Source organism: Podarcis cretensis, assembly GCF_951804945.1.
Source record: "Podarcis cretensis genome assembly, chromosome: 5".
In the NCBI taxonomy this organism is placed as follows: domain Eukaryota; kingdom Metazoa; phylum Chordata; class Lepidosauria; order Squamata; family Lacertidae; genus Podarcis; species Podarcis cretensis.
Genome location: NC_137174.1, coordinates 72,256,784 through 72,283,054, shown reverse-complemented (window position 1 = coordinate 72,283,054; position 26,271 = coordinate 72,256,784). Strand labels below are relative to the sequence as shown.

The 26,271-nt window shown below is 40.3% G+C and overlaps 1 protein-coding gene across 13 annotated transcripts in view; it reads left to right on the top strand.

The window, feature by feature from the left end:
• Positions 1 to 26,271, top strand: part of DOCK10 (dedicator of cytokinesis 10) — a 219,449-nt gene that overhangs the window by 166,459 nt on the left and 26,719 nt on the right. For 12 of the 13 annotated variants that reach the window (XM_079975815.1, XM_079975822.1, XM_079975821.1 and 9 more), the window contains 17 exons: positions 1,230 to 1,348; positions 2,942 to 3,011; positions 9,188 to 9,301; positions 10,214 to 10,285; positions 12,953 to 13,099; positions 13,998 to 14,081; positions 15,472 to 15,568; positions 15,798 to 15,842; positions 16,284 to 16,459; positions 16,561 to 16,677; positions 18,047 to 18,158; positions 19,438 to 19,559; positions 19,651 to 19,765; positions 20,848 to 20,914; positions 22,567 to 22,614; positions 23,322 to 23,423; positions 25,922 to 26,046. In XM_079975815.1, coding sequence (XP_079831941.1) covers positions 1,230 to 1,348; positions 2,942 to 3,011; positions 9,188 to 9,301; positions 10,214 to 10,285; positions 12,953 to 13,099; positions 13,998 to 14,081; positions 15,472 to 15,568; positions 15,798 to 15,842; positions 16,284 to 16,459; positions 16,561 to 16,677; positions 18,047 to 18,158; positions 19,438 to 19,559; positions 19,651 to 19,765; positions 20,848 to 20,914; positions 22,567 to 22,614; positions 23,322 to 23,423; positions 25,922 to 26,046 — 1,732 coding nt within the window. The remainder of the gene's footprint in view (positions 1 to 1,229; positions 1,349 to 2,941; positions 3,012 to 9,187; positions 9,302 to 10,213; positions 10,286 to 12,952; positions 13,100 to 13,997; positions 14,082 to 15,471; positions 15,569 to 15,797; positions 15,843 to 16,283; positions 16,460 to 16,560; positions 16,678 to 18,046; positions 18,159 to 19,437; positions 19,560 to 19,650; positions 19,766 to 20,847; positions 20,915 to 22,566; positions 22,615 to 23,321; positions 23,424 to 25,921; positions 26,047 to 26,271) is intronic. The other variant, XM_079975820.1, reaches the window with a different exon arrangement.

Sequence of the window (26,271 nt, the reverse complement as noted above, 5' to 3'; positions counted from 1 at the left end):
TTCCTCAGCAACTGGTATTCAGGCATAATGACTCTGATCGGGGCGTGGGAGGGGTTAGTATATAGCCATCATTGATAGTTTTGATGTCATTTATCATGACCAGGCATTCTTTTATTCTCCCTGAATATGTATAATCCCCTTTTAAAGTCATGAAAGTTGGAGGAATCACTGCAGCTTCTCCTAGGACACCAAGTTTAGGTTCACTTTTTTTTTGAACAATAATTGTCTTATTTACAGATGATCAAATTACCCCTTTAAAACCAGCTCATAACTCTTTGTCCATCACTATTTCTGATGTCACTTTTGTCATGAGGTAAATGTGCATATTGCAGTTTGTGATCCGTGATGCTCTTGGAACAGCCATTTGCACGTTTTCATTCAAGAGCGTTTCCCAAAATTAAATTTAGCCACTTTAAAAGCAAAATCTGAAGCATTATGTCATTCTTTTGGGGGTTTTCCTCATTCAAACAGCTGCAACATACAGAGGAAGTAACAGGATGAGGAAATGTGGTCATTAACTACACCCCTCCCTTTGTGGTCAATTTTCCACAGCTCAGTCTTTAGCAATTTGCTGGCACTAAGGCTTCTCTTGAGCTTTCGTAAGGCAGTCTTCGCCAATGTGCAGCCTTTCAGAGGTTTTGAACTACAATTCCCATCAGCCCCAGCCAGCATTTACTGCCTGGAGCTGATGGGAGTTGTAGTCCAAAACCTCTGAAGGACAGCAGGTTGGTGAAGACTGCCTTAAGGTTTAGAAAACAGCAAGCTATTGCAGAAAATTCTCCATTAATCTTGATATTAATTCATTTTTCACACTTCCCTTTGTCCAAGAAGCTCACAATGGCATACACTGGGTCACTGTATTTTATCCTTTCTTAACTCTGTCATTGTTGGCTAACCATGCAAGGATAGAAGATTTCAGATATAGACACTTAAAGCTGGTTAAGTTGAGAAAGTGTTATCAGATCAGTGGCACCCAGGCAGCTCCATTGGACGTGCATAAATCCAAACCACATCTCCCTGCTCCATGTTCAACACTTGAACAGCTATTCTGCTCTGGCTCTATCTTTGCATACCTATTTAAAATACAGTTTAAATCATAGGTGATTTTGGGTACAACTGTTTCTACAGCAAAATATAACTCTACTTTGATGAAATTACATTAATGTGCAGTTGTCACAAAGCAGCAGAGAATCTGCCTGTCTTTACATGTATTTTTGTTTCTTAACCAGAATTTGCTTAAAATTGAGAGGATCCATGTCATCGTGAATTTTCTGCCTGTGATTCTGAACCAGCTCTTCTGGGTGCTTGTACAGAATAAGGAGGATGAGATTACAACTGCTGTGACCAGGTTTTTTTTCCATTGTATTTGTTTCATGTTTGCCGTGTGTATTGGGAACATAGGAAGTTGCCTTAGTCCCTCTAGCTCAGTATTGTCCACACTAACTGGCAGTGACTCTCAGGTGGGGGTCTCTTCCACCTGTACCTGGAGATTCTGGGACCTTCTCTATGTAAAACAGCTACAACCTTCCCAGCAGGTGCCAGACAACCTCTAGTCACTTACACTGAAATTGGGAATGCCGTCTTAACTTTAAAAATGGCATTCATGTTTGAAAACATCTGTATATGCAGTTTTTTTGGGAGGGGTAGAGGCAATTTTCTGTGATTCTGTCATCTACACCAAAGCGGTCACATTTATGGGAAGGGATGGGCAGAATAACTAAGACTGTATTTAGAATGCACTTCCGCATGACACATCTCTTGATTATCTGTGTATTTATTTTTGCCTTCGTAATGTCTTGATGAAGTTTTCAGTTCACTTTCACTAAAATCACCAAGCAGAGTTTTGCAGCTGACTTCACAGAGGCCACAACTTTGCTAAATAATCCAATATGTTTTTGATATATGTAAGGTTGGGTCCATTTCATTATGCCCAAACTCCAGAGTAGATTGTGAAGTCCAGAATGAATTTTTGTAGAAAGTAGTGCTTCCATATTTAATTCAATGAAAAATGCTGGATTTTTCTTCTTCCGTTCCAGAACTAACTGCCTTAATTTCATAGGCAGAACGGCACTGGAGTTTTATGATACCTTTATTAAAATCTCTGTATTAGAATTTTTATAGGCTTTGAAGGTAGGAAGCTGCCTTATATGCAGTCAGACCATTGGTCCCTGTAGCACAGTACTGTTGACTAAAAATAAACATTAAAAAGCAAATATGGAGCAAAGCACTTATCCTGAAGTTATCCTGTGCATCAGTGCTCCCAAAGCAGGTAGCAATGCAAGCCCCTCGAATTTCCTATGTTAACTGTTGGCTTCTAGAACCCGAGTTAACCGAGTTAACCAGGGACAGTCTACGGGATATCTAACAATCCGGGATAGCAGCTGAAAGCCGTGGGAAATGGCGCTGGAATAAGGGAATTTCCCGCAAAAAAAAGGGAAGGTTGACAGCTATGCATGGCACCCTGGTGTTCCTTGAATGATGGTCAGGGGTGCCACAGGCAATGCTGGCCTCTTCCTTCCTTCCTTCCTTCCTTCCTTCCTTCCTTCCTTCCTTCCCTCCCCTGCCCTGAGGACTCCCAAGAAGAGAGGAGAGGAGGCTGAGGGAACACTCAACAAGAAAGGGTGTTTGAAAAAGGGCGAGAGGCGGCCAGCTCTGCAGGCAAGAGGTGACATAACTGGGCTCCTGAGCCCCACAGAAAGAATGTAGTCAGTTAAGGGAGCCATAGACTCAAAAAGATTGAAAATCTCTGCCTTTTTTTTTTTAATTCTTTTTATTAATTTTCACTTAAATAACCAAAAAGAAAAACAAATCAACAGTTACAACAGTTGCAAAAAACACCAAAAACTCTGCCTTAATTAATTCAATTTTCTTGTGTTCCATGTCAAACAACTCCAAGGGAAAAGGTGTATCTTCATGATCATTCAATAATTTAACTTTACAGGGTGCTTACTGATATTGTTGCCAAGTTCCATGAAGAACAATTAGACCACTGTATCCAAACATACGTAAAGGTAAGAGCATTTAACTCACTTTTTGATCATCTCTGTTACATTACATACCTATCTCAGGTTTCCTCTCTGATGGCAAGTAGCATTTTACGTTGTTGTAAGAGGTGTGTTATCTTCCTTTATTAGCTAACTGTGATGATTTCATCAATTGCTCCTCTTGCAAGGAATTGACAAATGGTCAAATTGGCTTTGGTGGTCAATTTTAATAACAATGCTTTTCTGTGTGCTTTGAAATTGCTTGTGCCATAATATTTCCTTATTTTTTCCCCATTATTTTCTTAAGAAACTTTTTTTTTATTTGTCCAAATTACAGTGCTTTTGTACCTGCTTATGGTATGTTAAATATTTTTAATCTTCCAGCATGATTCTTTGCACATTATCGTGAGTCTGCACTGCTTGTTATGCCCCTTCTCCATTCACTCCTCACTCAAAACTGCCATTGAACTTGCCGGGATATTTAGGAAGCTGGCACCAAGTACCTTAAAAGCATATCCCTGTGTACAGAAATTCAGTGCAACCACTTAGAAGTCCCTGCTGCAGACCTCGATTAGACTAACTTCCTGAAAGGAGAAAGAATATCCCCCAGCTGATGCATCTTCGGTGGATGGGGAAGTGATACTTTTTTGCATGTACATACATAGAGCTCTATGCACATTCAGTACATTACATGCAGTCTTTTTACCAATACCACCCTTGGGGCAGATAGAAATCATGCATCATCTGACATGTGCATAGGAGTTCAGGCAGCTAAGTGGTTCCCAATTAGCTAAGTACTGCGAACACCCTATTTTTTCAAAAGCCAATCCACGGACCCCCCTGCTTTTGAAAATTTTGATACGTCTGTGGTAGCTTTTGTGGTATGAATGGTGCCACACACCTCCTGGGTGGGTTACACGGACCGCCTGGCATCCATGGAGTTATGTGCAGTTCCTAGATCTGTAGCACATCTTCCAGTTTATGGATTTCTGAATTGATATGTACCACTTTATGTGCTGCTTACAATACAGGGACGCAGGTGGCGCTGTGGTCTAAACCACTGAGCCTCTTGGACTTGCCAATCAGAAGGTCAGCAGTTCGAATCCCCACGATGGGGTGAGCTCCCGTTGCTCTGTCCCAGCTCCTGCCAACCTAGCAGTTCGAAAGCACGCCAGTGCAAGTAGATAAATAGGTACCACTGCGGCAGGAAGGTAAACAGCGCTTCTGTATGCTCTGGTTTCTGTCACAGTGTTCCGTTGCACCAGAAACATTTAAGTCATGCTGGCCACATGACCCGGAAATATGTCTGCAAACAAACGCCGGCTCCCTCGGCCTGAAAGCAGGATGAGCGCCGCAACCCCATAGTCGCCTTTCACTGGACTTAATCATCCAGGGGTCCTTTACCTTTACAATACAGAACTGCAGCTCAATAGATAATAATGAACCATGTGATCTTCTCCAGTAGCAATAAGAAATAACAGCTTGATTTACAAATAAGTTCCAACTGTTGCCTGCCAACATGCCTATCCCCAGACAAATCTGACTTTGCAGTCTCTTGAAGGGATGGCAAAGACCTAGAACAGCTTACTCGAACCAGGATCCCTGCATCTCCCATGAAACCCAGCCAGCATGGCCTTGAAGCCTGGGGCTGAACGGAGATCAAATCCATATCATCTGGAGGCACCAGGTTAGAAAGGACAGAACTGGATCATATTGAACACATTCACATGAAATGTTTCCATATGAGAATCTCTACTGTACACTTATCACAACAAAAATTCCTTGAAGTAAGAAAAAAATAAATAGTGTGAATCAACTCACAGACACTGGCAAACCTCACACAAACTAGTTCAAAAGCAGCAGTTTAGAAAATTCTGTGTTTCAGTGAACAAAGGAATAAGAAAATTTAGAGAGCAGTTGGTGCCAGCCTTCACCTCTGGCTTGGAGTTGCACCATATTATTCCAGCCACTTAGAGGATTTCTAGAGAATAAGTGGTACATAAATTTATTAAAAGAATAAACTAGTGAATTTAGGTCTGATTCACATGTGCATGTACATAGCTTCAGAATCATTGCTCAGTGATTTTCCGCCGAATGTTTTTAAAGGGAATGTGTGAACTGCTTCCATTGTAAAGCATTGTGTTTGAGGTGATATGAAAGGTCTAACTGTGGTGTTTGATATGTGATAGCTATTTCATTCATGCAGTTCATCCTTGAAACAAAAAGTGAACGTATTCGTCCTCGCTATTAGGATATGAGTGTACAGTAGTCAAAACACTTTAGGACAGCAATGACCTAAAGCTAAGAATTACGGTTATCAGTCCATGTCTGTATTAGGGTGAGATTTACTGAGTTCTGCATCCATATATTGTCACAGATCATGAAGATTTGCAGTTATCTCAGGCAGATATGCCATCAGAAATATTAAGTGTTGGGATATAAATCCTTTACTGCTAGATTTTGTGCGTAGAAGAGGCCTAACAAAAAATAAATTGAATCTACAGTAGTTATACATTTTTGTGAGAACAAAACAAGAAACACTTTTTTCATTTGGTTCTCTGAGTATTACACTGCTGAATTTTGGCATAAAGAAAGCTTACACCTATGATGAGTAAAATAATAAAGTGGGTGTGATAAAGGAAATTAAACACCTTTCTTATGTTCAAATTGTAATTGGATACAGCATACAAGTGTGGATTACGTGAATAATTTTGGTGAATGGAATAAACTAGTATTCATTCTGTATGCTTGTTGTTGTTTTTTAGCGAGGGTTTAAGAATTTACTGCTAGAAACAGTGCCAGATTATCAAATAGGCAGAGAAGGCACTGGGCTATAGGCCCCACGCCTTTTAGGGGCCCCACAACGATGAATCAAAATAATATTGACTTGATCTTGAAAGAACATTACAATCAAGCTTTCTTATTTCAATGTTATCCCACTAGAGCACGCACATGGGTGAGGAGAGAGATTTTGACTGCCTAGGGGCCCTGGGGCTTCCATGGGATTTAATATAGCATTGGCTAGGAAAAAAATTGGGCAATGGTTAGAAAAACTACCTTGCAAGAGAATGAAGCAACCCTATAATTAACAAACATTCTGAAGAATGGCAAGGGCTATTCTGCAGTTGTAGCTAAGAGAATGAGCTGTGAATCAGGCACCTTGAATTTTACCTCTGATGTGAAATCACTATGTGGCCTTTAACAAGCTACTCCCTCTCAGTCTAAATTCTCCAACTGCTGCATAGGGATATTAATACACCTCACAGTGTTGTTGTAAGGATTCAAACAAGATAGCAGCCCAGTTTGTATGTCATGATGAACCCCACTCACAAAAGGAGGAAACAAGCCACAGCCCTTGGCTAGCATCATGGCCATACCAGAGATCATGGTTTGTTTCGCCCCCAACAAACCATTATCTATATCCAAGGTTTGCTCCTGGCTTACTTGTGATTTGCTGGACTGAAAGAAATCACAATACCTGGTTTGGATGTAATGCTAAGCCAGGGTTTGTTGGAGAAGAGGGGAAGAATGAAACGATCACACTCGTGTATGATAAGCCATGCTTTATATTTACCATAATGTGCAAATGCAGCCAATGTATGTGAAGTTTTTTGAACACTCAGAAGGGTTTACAAATAATTGTTGTCGCTGCTGCTGCTGGTCTATGATTTGGACTTTGGCAGCAGGTCAGCATCTGCTGCAAATGAATTATTGCCCTTTCCCCTTCTTCAGATATTCGTCACAAAGCATGACGCCATTGTTCTGCATGACAGTATCAAAATATACATTATCCCTATATAAATCAGGAAAAGAAGAGATGCTGTAGGTCAGGTGTGAGGGATCTTTGGCCCTCCAGATGGTGCTGAACTACAACTTCCATCAGCCCCAGCAACGGTCGGGGATGATGGGTGTTGTAGTTCAGCAATAGTTGTAGTGTTGTAGTTCAGATTTCAATAGTGTGGTAGTTCAGATTTCACATAATTGCTATAGGACTCTGTTCTTTCAGACTGTAGCCTTGCATCTCCTATAGTGTCAAGTTTCAACCTATGAAGAGTATGTGACAAAAGGTTTATTAGGGAACAATTTCAAGATCAGTTAAGCTTAATGCTGTTTCACAACATATACAGTACATAATTCCTTGTACAAGTCACATTTTATTAGCCAAATTATGCCTGGAGTGACAGTGGTGCAAAGCTTAGATGTAGTGTATTGTTCAGGTGTAAATGACTGAGGAATGTGTAAGTGTTTAATTAGTTGTTGCTAAAAGTATTCTCTGACTTAATATGCTCAGAGCAGCATTGGTTGAATGGCTGGTTTGCCCCTTCGTCCCATATTTCAGAAAAAACATTAAATGTGCGAGTTACTACATTCCATACATTTCCAGATTGGCCAGTAAGGAGAGTTTATTGCCAAAGAATGGTGCATGTGCAAGCTAATTGCATCTGCTGATGATTCTGTGCTGCCAGGATTGATGCTTTAATATTTAAATGTATGTGTTCAACATTTAATTGCCTATTTCAAAAGGCATGTTTTGAAGGTGTTGCTATTCACCATTATCAGAAGACTTGGCTTCTGTGAGTAAACTTAAAAGTGGTGTGACCCTTTAGGGGAAAGAAGAGTGTGAATCAAGCATTAATGATTCTTATACCAAACTTCTGGGTAAAATAGGAATGTGGACCATGCTTCTACTCATTTGTTAGTAGATAATTATTGCCCTGTAAAATGAGTTTTTGTTTCTTTCTTTGTTTTACAAAACTGCCATAACATTTACCGTACTTCAAGGGTTGGCTCTGTCCACACTTTGGTTCAGGGTCCAGTGTTTTCATGATTTGGAAAGCAAAGAGCAGGGGATCAGTTAATGAAACCAAAAATTTCCAGAGTATGTGCTGCATATACACTATTCCTCTGAGGTACAATCAAAGCACATTCCCTCCCCACTCAAATAAATATGGGCATTGTAGTTTGTTGCTAGGAATTGTAACACTTGTGAAGGATTTCACTTCTTTTTAATTACATCATAGCCCAGACACCAACATTACATGTATATGCATTAAAAAATCTTAAATAGCTGGACAATATTTAGTGATTCATTATGCTTGTACAGTAATGGTTATTTGATGAATTAATCAACTGTATTTAGATTACTCTGAGCAGTGCCAAACCTTAATTTTGGTGCTTTTTGGAAAACTCCCTACTGCAGTTGCAAGAGACAAGTTGTCCTCATGAAGCCACTTTTAGTCACAGAGTACCCACACAATTTTATCATCATTAAGTGGTGGGAGGCAATTTGCATTGGGGACTTGCCCTGGAGGGAAGCAGTTAAGATCCCTCACAGCTCCAAATCTACATACACACAGAGAGAATTGCTTTTTAGAAAATGCTTTCAGAAAATGATGTTGGGAAATATATGATCCGAAACCCCACATTGCACGTAGCTTACTCCATAAAAGCAGTATTTCTAATGCCAAAGGTAGAAGGACTTAAGGAAAAACAGCGTTGAGCGCTTTCCTGTCCCAAAAGAAGCTTCTAGCTCTTCAGCCTGAAGTGCTTATGCTATGAACAGCAATCCAGGATTTCTGCAGTTTGATAAACAAAAAGATATGGAGATTCTAATTATCGCCATGGCCTCAAGCATTTATACATAATTCCTATTCCTGCATATATTTATATACAGTGGTACCTCGGTTTAAGAACAGTCTGGTTTAAGAACGATTCGGTTTACAAACTCCGCAAAAAAGTAGTGTCCAGGTTTGAGAACTTTACCGTGGTCTAAGAACGAAATCCAAACAGTGGAAGGGCACCAGTGGCGGGAGGCCTCATTAGGGAAAGTGCGCCTCAGTTTAAGAACGGTTTCGGTTTAAGAACAGACTTCCGGAATGGATTAAGTTTGTAAACCGAGGTACCACTGTATCTAGAAAGCACATAACTCCTCCTGAACCTGAGGACTCTGAATTGATACGCTTCATCCTTTCATTCTGCTTGAGAAAGCAGAAATGAGAAATTAGTGCAATAGATTCTGCTTTAAATATAAAGACCACTGTGACACATCTGTCAGATGTCAATCATTTAAAACAAATAGGAATGTTACACTGAGTCTTGGGAGACCAGCCTTCTCACTGCCAGCTATTCCTCTGTGTATGTGGATGATTTTTATTATTATTATTATTATTATTATTATTATTATTATTATTATTTATATTTAGTATGTATTCAAGACCAAGTCATTTGAAGAAAGAACAGTTCACGAGGAGCTGGCCAAGAATATGACCGGTCTGTTGAAGTCAAATGAACAAAGAACAGTGAAACACGTTTTAAAGGTGAATCTTTCTTCTTTTCCAAAGCTACAAGTTCTAGAAAGGTTTGCATAGATTTACCATTTTCTTCATGCTCCTTTTTTGTGTGTCGTTGGCTCCATACACCAGAGAGTGCTTCACTTCATTTGTGTTTGTTGGGTTATCCCTTCCACTGAAGTGAACAGAGCTGTTTGCATAAACAGATCTTCCCAACTGGATGCCCATAGAAGTTCATATGGGATTCTTGACTGGGGTGTCAGCATTTAAAGTGCGTGGAGATATGGGATGAGATCCAACGTGGCATTTGCACATGAAGTTTGAGACTTACATTGCACAAGCTGTAGTTCACAAGCTTAACTGTTACCTAGTAATAGGAACAGCTGTACTAGGGTTTGCACAACATATTTTACAAGTGCAAGGCACCCATTAGATTCCGTTGTTGCCCTACTCTAATCTAGAAATCACCCTAAAGTCTGAAAGTTCACACCAAGTTGATCATTCAGTTTTGGTTATTAATTGAATGAGTGCTATCTGCTGCTCTATGGACAACTATTAACTTATTAGTGGGTTGTTGTTTTTAATGAAATTATAGTACATTCCTTCTGTATTCACACATATACAAACTGGGAATTAAAGTAGATCCCTGATTATAGAAGAGCAAGTCAGTTTTCTCACAGTGTTCACAATCTTGCCAGCAGCTTCTAGAAACAAGATGGCAATATGTGGAATATTTGGACCATTGAAACTCCAAATTTGTTTGTTTGTTTGTTTGTTTGTTTGTTTGTAAAACTTTTCTTCGTGCCTCACCTAAATTACAGAGATCATTCTGATTTTAAGAAGGAAACTATAAAGTAAGGGTGAACAAGGAAAACAAAGAAATGAGCATTGCTGTCATTGTGATAACTTACTGCTCTCTCTTTTTTCCAATTTTAATAGCACTCCTGGTTCTTTTTCGCAATTATCTTAAAATCAATGGCTCAGCATTTGGTGGATACAAAGAGAATACAGGTAAGACTGTGTGCTGCTCTCCATTATGAATAAGCAGATATCAATCTTTACAGAGACACACATTTAAAATACCTTACTTGAACAAAAACATCCCTGAGCATAAAAAAATACTTTGGCATATACCCATTGTTACACACACACACACACACACACACACCCCTACAGATAATTTGTATCAAACACCTCTATATATATTCAAACTCTGAAGTTAAAGGTAGACCTATGCAGCTAAGAAAATGCATAGCTTGGCTCACAGACAGCCAGCAGAATCAAATGTGTATCTGGCAGAGAAATGAGGCAACAGCGACACATCTGCTGTTTCGGAGAGATAATTGCACGGAGTGTGCATGACATAATCCTTATCTTGTTCCGTCTGGCAGAGCCAAGGCTGTGATTACTCCATAGTCCCAATTATATTTCATTAGGCTGTCAGGTAAACACTTTCTTAAGCACAGTTTTTTCCCTCCCAGAAATAAGCTAAGTAAAAAAACAAAAACCCACTAATATCCCCTTCCTTCCCTCCCTTCCCCTTAAAAAGTAGCATTTGCCAGGATCCAAAGATGTGTGAGCTAGTGCATAGACTGTCGCTTCTCAAAAGTTAATAATATAATGGCTGCACTCTAGGTACTGGAAGGACAATAACTCAGTGGTAGTGCATGTACTCTGTATGCTGGAGGTTCCCAGTTTAATCCCCAGTATCACCACTTTAGAGTGACCTCTTAAGCGAGACCTCTGCCTGAGACCTCAGAGAGAGCTTCTGCTAATCAGTGTAGACAGTGCTGGATTAGATGGTCTGACTCTATATATATATATATATATATATATATATATTAATAATATTTATTAAAGATTTTCAAATATAACAAAAAAAAGAAAAACATCCAAATTTAAGGCCTTATTTTCAATATCATCTTTCCAGGACTTCCCCCTCCCCACCCCCTCTTGTATTCCAATTCTTTCAAATAGATTCAACAAATTCTTACCCCAAATTTTAAAATTATTATCATTAACCCAATTTAAAAAATATTTTCCCATCCCCTAAAATCGACCTGTTCCCTTCCACGAGTTCCCCTCTTTAATATAAGATACAGATTAACATAAAAGAATTAAAAAAAGAATAAAATATAATTTAACACCCTTTGGATTCCAAATTTCCCTCCCCCCTTTCCCGGTTGCGTTCCCAATGTCCATCAAATCCACTGTCTCCTGGAGCTCCCATATCTGAACCATAATCTAAGCCATAATCCTTCACCAGTCCGCTTTGCCGTCTTTTTAGTAATCTTTACCGTCTTTTAATCATCTTTAATTTCAAATGTCCAATCTTAGAAAGGGTCTATCTTCCAACTTTGTCCAGTTCTTGTTTTTCTTGTTGTTCTTGATGTTCTCTCTTCTCCTCTTTTTTTTCTTTCTTTTTTTCCCCCTGCTCTCCTGCACAAATGTTCTAATTCCAAAAAGCTTGTAATTCCTCTACAGAGGCTTTGTTATTCAGGAACAAAACATTACGTCAAGTCCCTTCCATTCTTCAATAGATAAATCTATTGTCTCCTTTAGTGTGTAGACCTCTGTAGACAAAATAGTGTTTCATTTCTGCAGTTTCCCAGGAGATAAAATGTCCGATTCAAATTCCATGCCAGCGATACTTGTAATAACCCACAGCTCCTCTAGAGGGATTATAGTAACTCAGTTTCATTCCCGATCTCACCCACCAGTCAAAGTAACTTATTATTCCTTGTTTTAAACAGTTTATATCCAATTTATAACAAATGTATCCAGCAAAGTCCTCGTAACAAAGTTCTCTTTTTGTTCTTCAGTTTTGGCAGCTCCTTTGACAGCTGTCAAAACCTCTATTTCTCCTCTCCAGGCGCTCTCACGGATTGCTCCCGGGGCTTCCGGGAGGGGGGTTGTATTTTAATTCACATTCCACTCTTCTCCTCCAGCCCAGCTTATAATTTTCCATCGCGAAATTAATATCTTTATCAAAAGAAAAGGTTGCGCTTGATCTTAGTTGTCAGGTCCTTTGCTTTAGCTCCTCTACAACAATATAAGGTAGCATTGTACATTTTTGTGCTCTCATGGCGCATCAAATGTAATTTTGAAGCATGGGTGGGACTTCCAGATGTACTACAACATCCATAATCCCTCACAGTTGGCCATGCTGGTAGGACTTATAGGAGTTCAAATAAAATCAATTTTTAATTGTTACAATCAATAGCTAGTAGTTGAACAACATCGGGAGGTTCACAGATGCAACCATCCTTCTGGAGGACCCCCCTCCCTTTCTTTGATTGGAGAGCTGCTGCTCAGTCAAAATAGACAATGCCGAGTTAGATGGATCAATGGTTTGTCTTACCATAAGTAGGTTCCTATGCAAAACTGATATAATTACCTCTTCCTCCCTTCCAATACATGGTTCTGAACCTACATGAGATCTACATTGAGATCCTGCCACCTGAGGCAGTTGTCTCAGCTGGTTTTAGAGGTGGGCCACTCTGCCTAACAACCTATTCATGAGTAATACCATCAAATTCTCCTATAGAGTGTTCATATTGATAGCTTTGAAAGTTGTGGCTTTGTTGGGTTTTGTGGGCTGGGGAGAACCACTGGAGAACTTTGAGTGGTGGCAGGGTTAAACTTATATTCTAAAGAAGTCATCTGCTGTCTGTTCAGATGCCTCGCACTCAGAGATTTCCAGAATCATTCCAAAATGAGCTGGATATGCTCATCATGGTGATTTCAGATCATGTTGTTTGGAAACACAGAGATGCTCTTGAAGAAACAAGGAATGCAAATCACAGCATTGGCAGGTTTCTGAAGGTAAGATGCTTTTATCACAGATAGCCTTTACTTAGCCTTGGTATGGTCTGATCTACATTTTACGGCAGGGATGCAGAGGTTATTAGACTCCAGTTCCCTGGCCAGGCCAGCCAGTGCTTAGGCATGATGGGAGTTGTAGTCCAGCAGTATCTGGAGGTTCCCCAGCCCTATTTTGCAACATCCATAAAGCCACTACAAACAGTGTGGATTTTCTACATGTTGCTGACACAACATAATGTGTTACACTACATGGTAAAAGTCTTATGTGATACATTTAAATGTTTCTGGGCACCTGGTAAGCAGCACTATGTTGCTTGCCTTCAGCTTGGAACAGTCAGAACCTGGAAGCTGTGCAGCTACACTCCATGTGGAGAAGCTCATGCTAATTTAGCATACTATGCAACTTAATCATACTACCTTACAGTTTGTATTTATAGCCCTTTATAGAACCAGACACCTGGTTTTCACTGACACTAGTTCTAGCAAATCACAGGTTGCAGAGAAAGCATATTTCTAGTGCCATGTCAAAAGCTTAATTTATTTTTTTCATGGCATAATGTCAGTCCAGGGATATATGGGGTGGGGGTGGGGATTGAATCCATGCTTGTCAAACCTATAGTTAGGCTTCTAGACAATGCCTTACATTGGCTTCCCCTCCCTGCAAAAAAAGAACCCACATTACTGTGACTCTTCATCTCTTAGTGCCATTTACACAAGGTGACTTCCTTGTTGAGCTGAAAACTGCTGACAAATATTTGGTCCCCAAGACCAGATATAGTCCACAGTCAATTTATTGTTTGACAGGATGGTGATAACTTTGGTGCTCTGTTGCTTTTCTTCTGCTAATATAATCCCTTTCCGAGGTGAATGATTAAAATAGCTCAATTTTTATTCTTAGCGTTGTTTCACATTCATGGACCGTGGATTTGTATTTAAGATGATCAACAGCTATATAAGCATGTTTGGACCAGGTGACCACAAGGTAAGACAAATCATGTGTGTGTGCAGCCCAGTTCTTCAGCACCTGAAAGAATCAGGTGTTAGGATTCTTGCTCCAGGCTTGTAGTCATGGGATTGTTTTATGTCACATGACGGTGTATGTTTTCATTCTACTTAGTGGGAAGTGACGGAGACAGGATGTTTGGTATTACAGTGTTCCGTGATGTGGGACTATTGTCCTTTGTTCTTTCTCTTTGCTGTCTGATGAGAAAGAGGAAGGAGCTAAGTCAGAATTCTCCAAGTGTATTATATGTGAATAAAGTAGATTAGCCAAAATGCTGTGCTACTGAGTCTGTTACGCAAACTACTAACACTCTGCAGCATCCATAAGCGTGCTAATGCCTATTGGTATCAGTCACTGTGATGTTCAGGCTGGAGAAAGCTTTTGAAGCTCCCGAACGACCGACCAGGAGGGAGAGAACATGCCAGTCAGGCATGTGTCTCTCCCAGGGTCCTACACACAGTAGGACGATCCTAACATCAGGATTAATATGGAGTGTTGGTCTCTACAAGATACTACTTTTCTGTTGCATTTATAATCAGAGCTTTACCAAAACATAAGTAGAAGCAGTTATGCAACATTTATCTATACAGTGCAGCCACAAAAGCTATTCCCAGTCTTACTACACACCCCAAGACTTCAGACCCCTCCAGACTGTTATTTTATTGAGGGTGCATTCTGGACCAGTAACAATGCATCAGTGGTGGAATTATTCAATTTCAGTTGGTTCTGTGGTGCTTCCCCGATGTTACCACATTTTTGCTATCCAGAGGGGCAACAAAAATGAGACCAACCCAAAGCATTTGCAGACACAAACAGTATTCAAAGCAGGATCACATGTGACTGCTCTGACACAATCATGTGCACAAATCATCATGGATGTGCAGTAAAAAGGATCCCTACATCAGCAGGACACTCTGCATACTGCATTTCCTCTCGAAATACACCCCTTGTTGAAAGCTTATTTATAAGGGAAATACTGAAAGGCTCTACTCCAGCAAACTGTGCAATATCCATATCTGTTCTACATTCCCTTGCTTCTTGAGTAAATAGGAAGTGCTTACACAGTCCTTTTCCCATGGGTCATAGACAGTCCAAACACAAATGCAACATATGGGAATTATTTTCACAGTTATTACACAGTATATCCTGCCCTCTCCCAAAGGGTATCCTCTTATTCAGTACAATTTAATGCTCATATGAAATAAAATATATTTAAGGATCCAAAATAAATTTCAGTGAAATAGCAAAACCAAACCCAGTTTTACTTTACATGACAGACCACTGGTTTCTTCTTTTCTATGTGACCTATATAATGCAAGTGTAAATCTCCAGTACTGAGTGCAAAACAATCACTATTTTAACATTTCAGATTTTGTTCCAGTATAAATTTGACTTTCTTCAAGAAGTATGCAACCATGAACACTTCATTCCTCTGTGCCTGCCTATGAGATCTGCAGACATACCAGGTAAGGACTTCCTTATTTATTTATTATTTCTTTTCAAGGAAAACAAACTTATTTATCCTAAAGACACTTACATGGAAATAAGCCCTAGGGAAATCAATGGAACTTTGATGCTTCATCTAATTATATGAAGGATCAACGTGCCCATTTTGCATTTCCTAGGTAAGCTCATTGTATAAAAAGGTAATTGTTGTCTTTCCCCTCCCCTTCTATTTCTGCAAAATCATTTAAGATCCAGCAACACCATCAGAAACAACACAGCAGTTTCATGCATCAGGTAAGAGGTGAACTGCTTTTATTCCTTCCATGACCATAAATTAATGGATGAGCACACTAAGAGGTCCAAATCCCATTCATAGCACTTCTGAAATTAGCTACAATATTACCTGAAGCCAAGCATTTGCAAATGTTGATAGTTGGGAGTCAGTTTGGATGTTTTCCATATTGTGAGATCTTGGATGAGACTAATATCCACCAACCATACCTGACAGAAATGTTTGCAAAGATAGCTAATATTTTATTGCCTTAGGAACCTTTGAAAAATAACTGGTTCAATCGAAAGAGCTTTGTGAAAATATAATGAGTGGTTTTTTTAAAAAAAGTTAACTGGATAATAGCAATGCCTGATAATAGTACTAGACTCTTGCTTGCATATCAATTTCTTGGACATGCATAACTTTAGTCATATGCAATGAACCTCTTGCCTGTTCTCTTCAAGATATTCCAGAGTATACTGTGACAAATGAGTTTTGCCGAAAGCATTTCTTAATTGGATTACTTCTGAGAGAGGTTGGGTTTGCACTCCAGGAAGATCAGGATATTAGGCACATGGCCTTGGCAGTACTAAAAAACCTCATGGCGAAACATTCCTTTGATGATCGATATGCCGACCTGGTAAATTTTTGCCTTACTTGCATATTCCTGTGTGCTTTTGAAATCTACCAGTCAGCCGCCTGCAATGAGCCTTTCTCTTTGAATTTCATTTTTTTTCCCAGGAGAAACAGGCAAAGATAGCAAATCTGTATATGCCCCTGTACGGCATGCTTTTGGACAACATGCCAAGGATATATATGAAGGACCTGTTTCCGTTCAACATAAATACGTCCAATCAGGTAAACGAGAGTGAGCATCTGTTCCACAAATTCATTTTGAGTCATTTTTGTTACGTATTCATGCAGACCTTTCTGTTTTCAGGTCTGTCTTTGCTGGGTGAATAATTAGGTTAATTTATCAACAATTGACCCAAATTCACTAGGCTGAAGGCCCTTAAATGAGTTACACACTCATATATCTACCTTGAGGGCCCTCAACAGACTTGTGTTAGCCCTTATGGATTAATTAACCGTACATTATATAGAAGCCTGTACATAGCCCTGTCTAAAGAGGCTTCTCAGCTATATTACAGTAGCTGGATTATCCAGCTATTCTTCTGAAACCCTGAGAGGTGACTGTGGCTATTAAAAAATAATAATGATGATGATAAAGGACAAGAGGAAGAGTTACTATAACACAACTAAGTACCAATTCAAGCATTCATTCATATGGTCCACTCATGTGACTGTAGTAGCTTAGTGCTCTCACTAAGAGATTTCTTGTTTGGAAGAGCCTCCATAGCAAAACCATATGAAATGTTGTGCTGCTCCCGCTCTCCTTGGCCCTGTACTGTGACTCCCAACTTCTTATGCTCTGGGAGACAACCCCACCTGACCTAGCAACTTTCAGGGGAAGCAACCACCAGAAGCGTCGCAATGTGGGTGCGGTCCGCCCCAGGCGCCACCTCCGAGGGGGTGACAAAATGCTGTGCGGCAGTCAACATCTGTGAGAGATGTTGTGGCTTTGACGAATGCAGGCTTCCCTCTGCTGGAACGGTCTGCCAACCAGCTTTCTTTCAGGTGTATGGCGGCCGGCAGGCTCCTAATCGCAAGGCACGCGGTCCCCCAAAAAAGCTCAACAACTTCGGCTCCTCCCCCCAAAATGAAATAAAGTCAAACCATTGTTGCAGGCAAAAATTAATAATAATAATTTCAATGGGGGGGGGACAAGGAATTTTCCACACCTGGTACCACTTGACCTTGCTCTGCCACTGACAACCACTGAGTGGATTCATATTGGCTGACTTGATGTACAGGGTTCATATGTCAACCAATACACCTGCCTTAGAAGCAAAGGCAGCAGAAGGTCCCTCTCCTTGCTCTACATGCATATGTAAAGACAAGTAGCACACGAATAGGGCTTTATCTGAATTTGATTTGAGCACACAGGAAAAATATGTAGACGGAAATATGAAAGATTAACTTGGTCGTGATTATAAGCTCTCCTTGGCATTAATCAGCAGATGCTGGGTTGTTTTTATTTTTAACATCATGCCAGAAAGCCATTCCAGTATCAATGTAATTATATAACGATCAAATTAACAGGCTGTTTTCAAAAGCTGATGATATGAGTGACTAAATTTGTTCCCTTGTTCTCATTGAAATCCAGGGATCCAGAGATGATTTGAGCACTACTGGTGGATTTCAGAGTCAGGCAGCAATGAAACATGCAAACTCTGTAGATACCTCTTTTTCCAAAGATGTTCTTAACTCTATAGCAGGTACGAAAGCAGATGGAGCAGATTGCTCTACCGTGAGGCTTGTTACCAGTTTTTAAACTCTGATTCTTTCCTTAAGATGCAAGGCAAGAAAACTTAACTTTCATATTATATATTTTTGTCATCCAAAGAATGCCTGAGTTAGTTTTTCAGTTTGTACAGAGCTACAGCACTCTCACACCAGACTTTATCTTATTCCTTCTGTTAATGATATCAAACATGAGCCCAGCCCGTTCTTGTTTTAAGGAAGATTAATCCCTTTGGGATTTCTCCATGCTTCCTAAATGTATGCATATTCTTAAATATTCCTTTCTCCCATAATTCCAGGGGAGAGGAGTTAATCAGTTTATTTCACTTTCCCCTGCTTTGTAGTTACCGTAGGACTGTAAAAATTGGTGCCCAAAATAAAAGAACTTTGAACAGGTCACATTGTTCTCTACTTATTTTTGTAAAGTAAATAATTAGAATAGTACATAATTATAAATTGTACCCAGGAGGAGTGACAGATTTACCAGCACATCTGAAGCCTTACTGGCTTATGCTGGTCAGGGTGGGAGGTTGGAGAGTGTTTCTTCCCAAAAATATGTTGCTGTGCCAGCTCTAGGTCAATGCAGTTGAAAGGCCCAGATTGGTCCCATGTGAGTAATGGACCTAATGGACGAACGTAGAATCCAGCAGATTCATGGCTGGCCTTCAGCACTCTGTTTTTAGGCTCAATGCTGTCAGTCACCATCAGGAATTCAATCCACCACACTTTCCACAGCTACAGCAGGAACATGCAGAGTGGCAAAACACCCCAACACAAGTCAACAGCAGAGGTCGGCTGAGCTCAGAAACATGGGCATCATTAACTCCTTGTTCTGTCAGAGACCTTTCAAAGGCAGGATACAAGTGTTTAAAATAAGTAATAATAAATAAAATTAACTCCTGTCCCAAATGATATAATAGAAATACTGTTCGATGTATGTACTTATATCTGTATACAATACTAATTGTGCGTAATAAAATTCTTCATTTCAGTGATCTTTGGTCCATTGTGTCTCAGAATGTACCTAACATCATCAATAACAACAGCGCAAATATCCCTGTATATTTATCATCCTATGTCAACAGTGTTTCATACACTCAGACCCATGGCCATCAGTGTCTTCATTAACTGAGCAACATTGTGTTCCACAACTGTGTCATTTTTACACCCTACACTTTGAGTTTTCATTCTTCTGCCTAATTTTTGTGTCCATAAACATCATTTTAGCATGTTCGTTGTGGGTTTTGTTTCCAGCTTTTTCATCAGTAGCTATTTCTGCAGCAAACCATGCTGACTCCAGAGGCTCCTTAGCAAGTCTCGACTCCAACCCAAGCACCAACGAAAAGAACAGTGAGGCGACAGAATCCTGTGAAAAGGTACACATGCGTGTGAATGGTTGGAAACAATTTTCAGAATCTGAATGCCTCCAAGTCACTACAAAGATCCTTTGTATTTCACTCCTAACAGATTGTGAGGCCATTATCCCTGATTGGGTCAGCTCTTCGGTTTGACAAACTAGATCAGGCTGAAACGAGAAGTCTCCTGATGTGTTTCCTTCACATTATGAAAACAATTTCGGAAGGTGAGGAAACCATAGAGTGCAAGCACTCACAAAAAATGTTTCAAGCTTCATTTGGGAAAGTAAATAAAAGGGGACATGATAGCAGTGTACAGTGGTACCTCGGGTTAAGAACTTAATTTGTTCTGGAGGTCCATTCTTAATCTGAAACTGTTCTTAACCTGAGACACCACTTTAGCTAATAGGGCCCGCTGCGTCACCATTGCACAATTTCTGTTCTCATCCTGAAGCAAAGTTCTTAACCTGAGGTACTATTTCTGGGTTAACAGAGTCTGTAACCTGAAACGTCTGTAACCCAAGGTACCACTGTATAAGGTTACACATGGTGTGGGGGGAAAGTGGATAGAGTCAGGTTTCCCCTACTTCAAATAAACCTGAATATTGCAAAGGAAGAAGAAATTATTTCTTCACACAGCACATAGTTAAACCATGGAATTCATTCCCACACAATGCAACAGGGACCAACATAGATGGCTTAAAAGAGGAATTAGATAGATATATGAAGCATAAAGCTGTCATGGCTACCTGCCATGAAGACAAGGTTCAGCCTCCAGAGCTGGAGCAATATGCCTCTGAATACCAGTTTCTAGGACTGACAAGTGGGAAGCGTTCTGCTGCATTCATGTCCTCAGCTTCATTTGTATCCTACATAGCTCCTCCCCCTGGGCTTACCTCACAAGGCTGTGAGAATGGTAGTGTACCAACTGGCCTTTGGAAGGAGCTGTAGCTCAATGGTGCATCATCTGCTTTGCATGCAGAGGATCTCAGGTTTAATTCCCAGCATCTCCAGCTAGGCAGGGGGAGACTCCTATCTGAAACCCTGGAGACCCACTGCCAATCAGTGTAGACGATACTGAGCTAGAGGGACCAATGATCTGACTTGGTATAAGGCAGCTTCCTGTGTTCCTATGCTCTTGTTTACAGACTTGCTATAGGCATCTAGTTGGCCACTATGAGAACAGGGTCCTGGACTAGCTGGGCCTGTGCTCTGATCCAGCACGGTTCTTCTTATGTTCTTAATGCTTTGAGTCAGCTCTTTAACTGCGGGCAAATAATAGATTTATATTTTTGATGTCTCTTTCCAGATACATTGATCTCCTACTGGCAGAGAGCCCCATTCACAGAGATAACAGACTTTTTCAGCATTTTAGAGTAAGCTCACTCTGAGGTTTGTCCTTCTAAGGCTGTCATTGGCAGTGACTCAAATAGAATGAAGCAAGGTGTAAATACTGGGTTTTACTGACATTTTGAAAATTCTAAGCCTCAAATCCACATATGAGTTGTTTTTGAACTGTTAAAGGCCAATTATTTCCAATCTTTGCTGGCCTTTGGAAATATTGTTCCCTCTCCCCACCCATATACCTTTGAAACCTGTGAATCTTGAACCTCTTCTAATAACATCTGTGCCTAAATCATGGTGTGTTATGGTCTTCCATATATAGAGAACAGAAAATGTTTTCATCATATGCATTCCTGACCCATCATGGGACAAATTCCTTCCCCTTCTTTCTGTTGTGAAACAAATGAAAATTATTTGCTCCCTATGTCAGCCTCACTACAGATCACATGCCATGAAAGGGCTCAGAATCTCCTAATATCTCTTAGGTGATGATCCTATGCATGCATTCCTCAAAGTGAGTCCCATTCAATTTACTTCTGAGTAGACAAGCCTAGGAGTCTGCTGTCCTCAGCACTATGCACGTGATACCTATAGTTTGCTATACGCAGAGCCAGCTACCTGAAGGTGAAAGATGTGGATGTGCTCAGTTATTAATTTATGGAAATATTTGTATACCCCTGTATCATTTTAAAAATATCAAAGCAGTTTCCAGCAATGGAAGCATAAGACCATACAATAAAACCATCAAAAGCAGACATCAATTCACCATTGTGGAAGGGTGTGTTCTTAATTGCCTGCATAGGCCTGGTGGAATAGAAAAGTTTAAAGGTTGGCACAGAAGGTGCCCACTTCTTTATAAAACTACCACAGAAATGATAGAGAAATTATTACACTGTCAGTTCTGTCTTGTTCAAGAATCCTCAGCCCTGTCAAAAGAGCCAAACTAGTTTAACCTCTAGAGCAGAGATGAAGAACTTTGGCCCTCCAGATGTTGTTGAACTCAAACTCCCATCAGCCCATTCAGTTTGGCCAATGATACGGGATGATGGGAGTTGTAGTCCAATGACTTCTGCTCAGAATTGGATGTGAATCATGACTCCCAATGCTTCCCTTTTCCTGGCCTGTCTGCTTCCAAAGGCATGGAAAACCCGAGCTGAAAGGTAGTTTGTAAGTCTTGTAAAGATAGATATGGTTATGCAAGTTTGGTCTTGCTGCAGTGCCATACTCGTGGCAAGAGAGGAAAAATGGTTCAATGTAAACTGTGTATGCACGTTGTTATATAAGATGTGTTCAGGCACTCACCTGAACATGCAAATGCTGAAAGTGTGGTGGGGAGGGCATGCACACAACCCCCTCTCCCAATGCACATGGCGCCTCCCACTCAGTTCCTGACCTTTACCATATTCCAGAGGCAAAGCCTGGGCTTCTCCTTGCGCTCACTTGAACATGAGTAGGACTGTTTGTGCAATCAGGGACCCTGTTAAACCAAGGTTCCTCACCCCTACAAGACCTTCTCTGAACAGTATGAAGAAAATTGGAGACTTAGGGGATAGACACATGCAAGGAGGAGGGTGTGCATGCCCTGTTGCTGTTCAAACTTTCGACTGCATGCTCAGGTGAGTGCCTGACCATCCCTGTACTATCAAACAAAAGCTATCAGAGTCTTACATTTTCTTCCTTTCAGGGTTTGCTTCCAAAATTTCAGATATCTTGGGAAACGAAACATAGTGAGGTAAGTTGTGGTTTAATCATATAACATATGGCAAGATGAAATTTCAAACACACTTTTAAGCTGGCATGTAAATGAATGACCCAAATATCAGTGTGTACAAGTTCAATCCAGACTGGCTTTTTTCTCAGAAAGCTGAGCTCCAATGCACTCAAGCTGGTAGGATTCCAAATAATGCTGCTTCCCTTGTTACTACCAAGAAGATAAGTAATTAGGTACATGAAAAAACTTAAGGAGGGTTCATCCCTGTGTACAAAACTTCTAATTTGACGGCATTAGCAGCTGCATGTTGCTTTTAACTTTTCCTATGACAGGTAGTATAAAAGGGATCAATAATACTTTGCAGTGTTTGCAATCACCTTCTTGCCTCTTCATTTTTTGGCCACTATTTCTGAAGTATGAGGCTATTTTTGCAGCTGCCAAGGATCAGGCACACACTTTTCCTTGGCAATATTACGATGGTTTGTTTTTCATTTCCAGCAGCAACAATGAGCTGCTCTGTCTGCTACATTTCCAGCAGTTATAAAATGAAAACAAACTATTGGTATTTTTATTACCTTTTGCCTATTGTGTTTTTCATATGAAAAGGGGCAACTCAATGCATGTTTTCTCAGAAATAAGTCCTGTTGCGTTCAATAAGGCTGACTACATAAAAGCATATTAAGGATTGCAGCTTACAACAATATTATTATTATTATTATTATTATTAGGAAAATTGCTGCTGCTTTTAAGGTTGCTCAAACAACACAGAATAATGGAACCCTGAAAGGCTCTAACTCATCCTGCCAGACCTCTGGACTTCTGCCCCAATGGTAAGATACATTTTGCTACTGAGCTTTTAACTTCATTCCAAGCTAAAAGGAGTCAACAGTAACCCTATCCCATGCTCCTCTTCTTTTTCTCTATATTTTTTCATGCAATTAGTTCAATCTAACAAGCCACATGACCACAATATTTTTGTAATGTTTATCTTGTATCCAGTTCATCCCATGCGCTAATAGATCCAGCCAGTTTTGCATCTGGTTCACCTCAGTGCTGTGAACTAGGCTGCTTTGAGCTTACAGCTCCTTGGACATGACAGCTCTGCCTTGTGATCTGCATGTAGACCTACCACAGGCAAAGCAGCCAGTGTGCAGTGAATTTAAGAGCAGAGCTATACATGGCTACATCTCCCCGATATTTTCATTTTTTACTTAAAAGCAAAGTGCTCCAGATTTGTTTCTGCAAGCTATAATTAACAGAACCTGTATCTTCCACCACCTCCCGTTGTTGAGTTTTAGTACTTTTAAATAGATGTGTGATTTAGAGTAGAATCTTAATCTCATTTACAGAGATATAAGCCCCATTGAATTCAATGGGGCTTACTTTTGAGCAATCATAAAGGTAAAGGTAAAGGTACCCCTGCCCGTATGGGCCAGTCTTGACAGACTCTAGGGTTGTGCGCTCATCTCACTCTAGAGGCCGAGAGCCAGCGCTGTCCGCAGACACTTCCGGGTCACGTGGCCAGCGTGATGAAGCTGCTCTGGTGAACCGGCACCAGAGCAGCACACGGAACGCCGTTTACCTTCCCGCTAGAAAGCGGTACCTATTTATCTACTTGCACTTAATTGTGCTTTCGAACTGCTAGGTGGGCAGGAACTGGGACCGAACGACAGGAGCTCACCCCGCCGCGGGGATTCGAACTGCTGACCATGTGATCGGCAAGTCCTAGGCGCTGAGGTTTTACCCACAGCACCACCCGCATCCCTTGAGCAATCATAAGTTACTGTAATCAAGTGGGAACTCCTCCTTCTCCAACACCAGCGTTGCAAAAAGTTCAGAGCCTCCTGTTGTTACTTTAAAGTAAAAGATGGAAATGTTGATGGGTTCCCATCCAGTTCACTTTTGGTTTTTTGACTTTAGGAATCCTTAGGTATTGTGATTAAAATCCCTGTTGTGCTGCTATTTGGTTCGTTGAAGACAGTGAGAAGAATCTTACTGTTAAGGGCTGAACGTTTTGAATCTGCTCTGCTTGTCGGCTTTAAGACACATTTATATTTTTATCCCATGGTTCTTTGAGAGCCACTTTTTTCATGCACAGCTAACTGAAACTCAACAGTTGCCAGTATAATAGCCTTGTGTCATGGCGAGTGGCTGGACCAAATGAAGCATGAGGGGGAATGATGCATTCCTTTGCTTCTCGCTCCAGAATAAGCCCTGATCTCACTTTACAGATCTGAATGAATCCTTTCACTGGGCCATTGTATTGCGGCATGTTTACAGGAAAACGACCCTGACGCCTCGACAAAACAAAGGCCTAGCAATGAGGTGTACTGCAGCAAATTCTTAACCCACTGCTTCACTCTACTCTCTCCAAAGCAATCACTTGGTCTTTTTCTTGCCATTGTGCCTTTAATTTAACAAGACTTAGAAGGCTGTATCTTAAGAGAATCTTGATAATTGCCAGTGCTCCTTCTGACTGTTTTTGCGAGCTTTATTAATTGGAAGTTCTGCTGTTAAGAAATCTGTTCTGCTGCTGAAGCCCCAGCCTACACCTCTGATAAAAGAAAGATATGCTTATCTGCAGGACCTATAATAGCAGGAATGGATACATGGGCTACATCCAACGTACCCCTGAGAAGTTTTTTGGTTTTTTTGTGGCTTATCAACATCCCCCTCCCATTTTTTAAAAAAACTCTTAAATAATAATAATAGTAATATTTTAAATTCCTTCTGTTGGTGCCCTGTTGTGATGCCATGATGGGGGGGGGGGGGTTGTAGCCCTCCAATAATCATCTGCTTTAAACTGAAAAAAATAAGTATAGCCATATTAATACCACATATGCTTTATACTTGTTTCTGCCTTTTTAAGGAGAGGTATTAATTTAGCTAAATATACAACCCATTAAATATATTTCATTGCTATACAATAATATATCAGGGCAGTGTATAGCTATAAGACATAAAACACCATTAAAGATTGTGCCCAAAAAATGCAGAGTCTTTGACTCAAGATTCAGTTTTCCAATCCTGAACCCCTTCTGTCATTGCTGCAGCAAAGCATGAGGAGACAATTGCCAGTTTACCCAAGTCCCTAAAGTTACTTAACACATGTGTACAAAATTTCAGCTAAGTAATCTTTCTAGTGAGCTTTATATCCCACTTTGCTGCCCATTACTCCTCCTTGCTTCATAACATTCATATTGGGAGAAAACGGAATATGTCGAATAGAAACTGGCATCTTACTCTATAGGTTATTGAAGCAAATGAAGAATTTTTGGGACACGGTATGTAATATTTAAGCAAGACCCTATAACTTCTCATTTTGCAGGATACATTCTGCCTCCAGTGGTGACGTCCACAAGCACCACAGATCTCAAACTTTACCAATAATACGTGGCAAGAATGCCTTCTCCAACCCTAAACTCCTGCAGATGATAGACAGCACCATTGCAAGTAAGCACAAAAGACCTAGGTGTATGTTGCATTTCGCTCTAATATCAGCTGCCGCCGTGTGGGGTAATGAGTCTTTATGAGTCTTATTCCAGAGCATCCATTAAAACAACTCATTCAAGCATATATCTTTAGCAATTTAGCTAAAAAAATAACTGTGATAGAAAGCCTAATGTTTTACACAAATGCTGTTAAAATGACCTCCCCTTCACTGTTGGCACTTGCCAT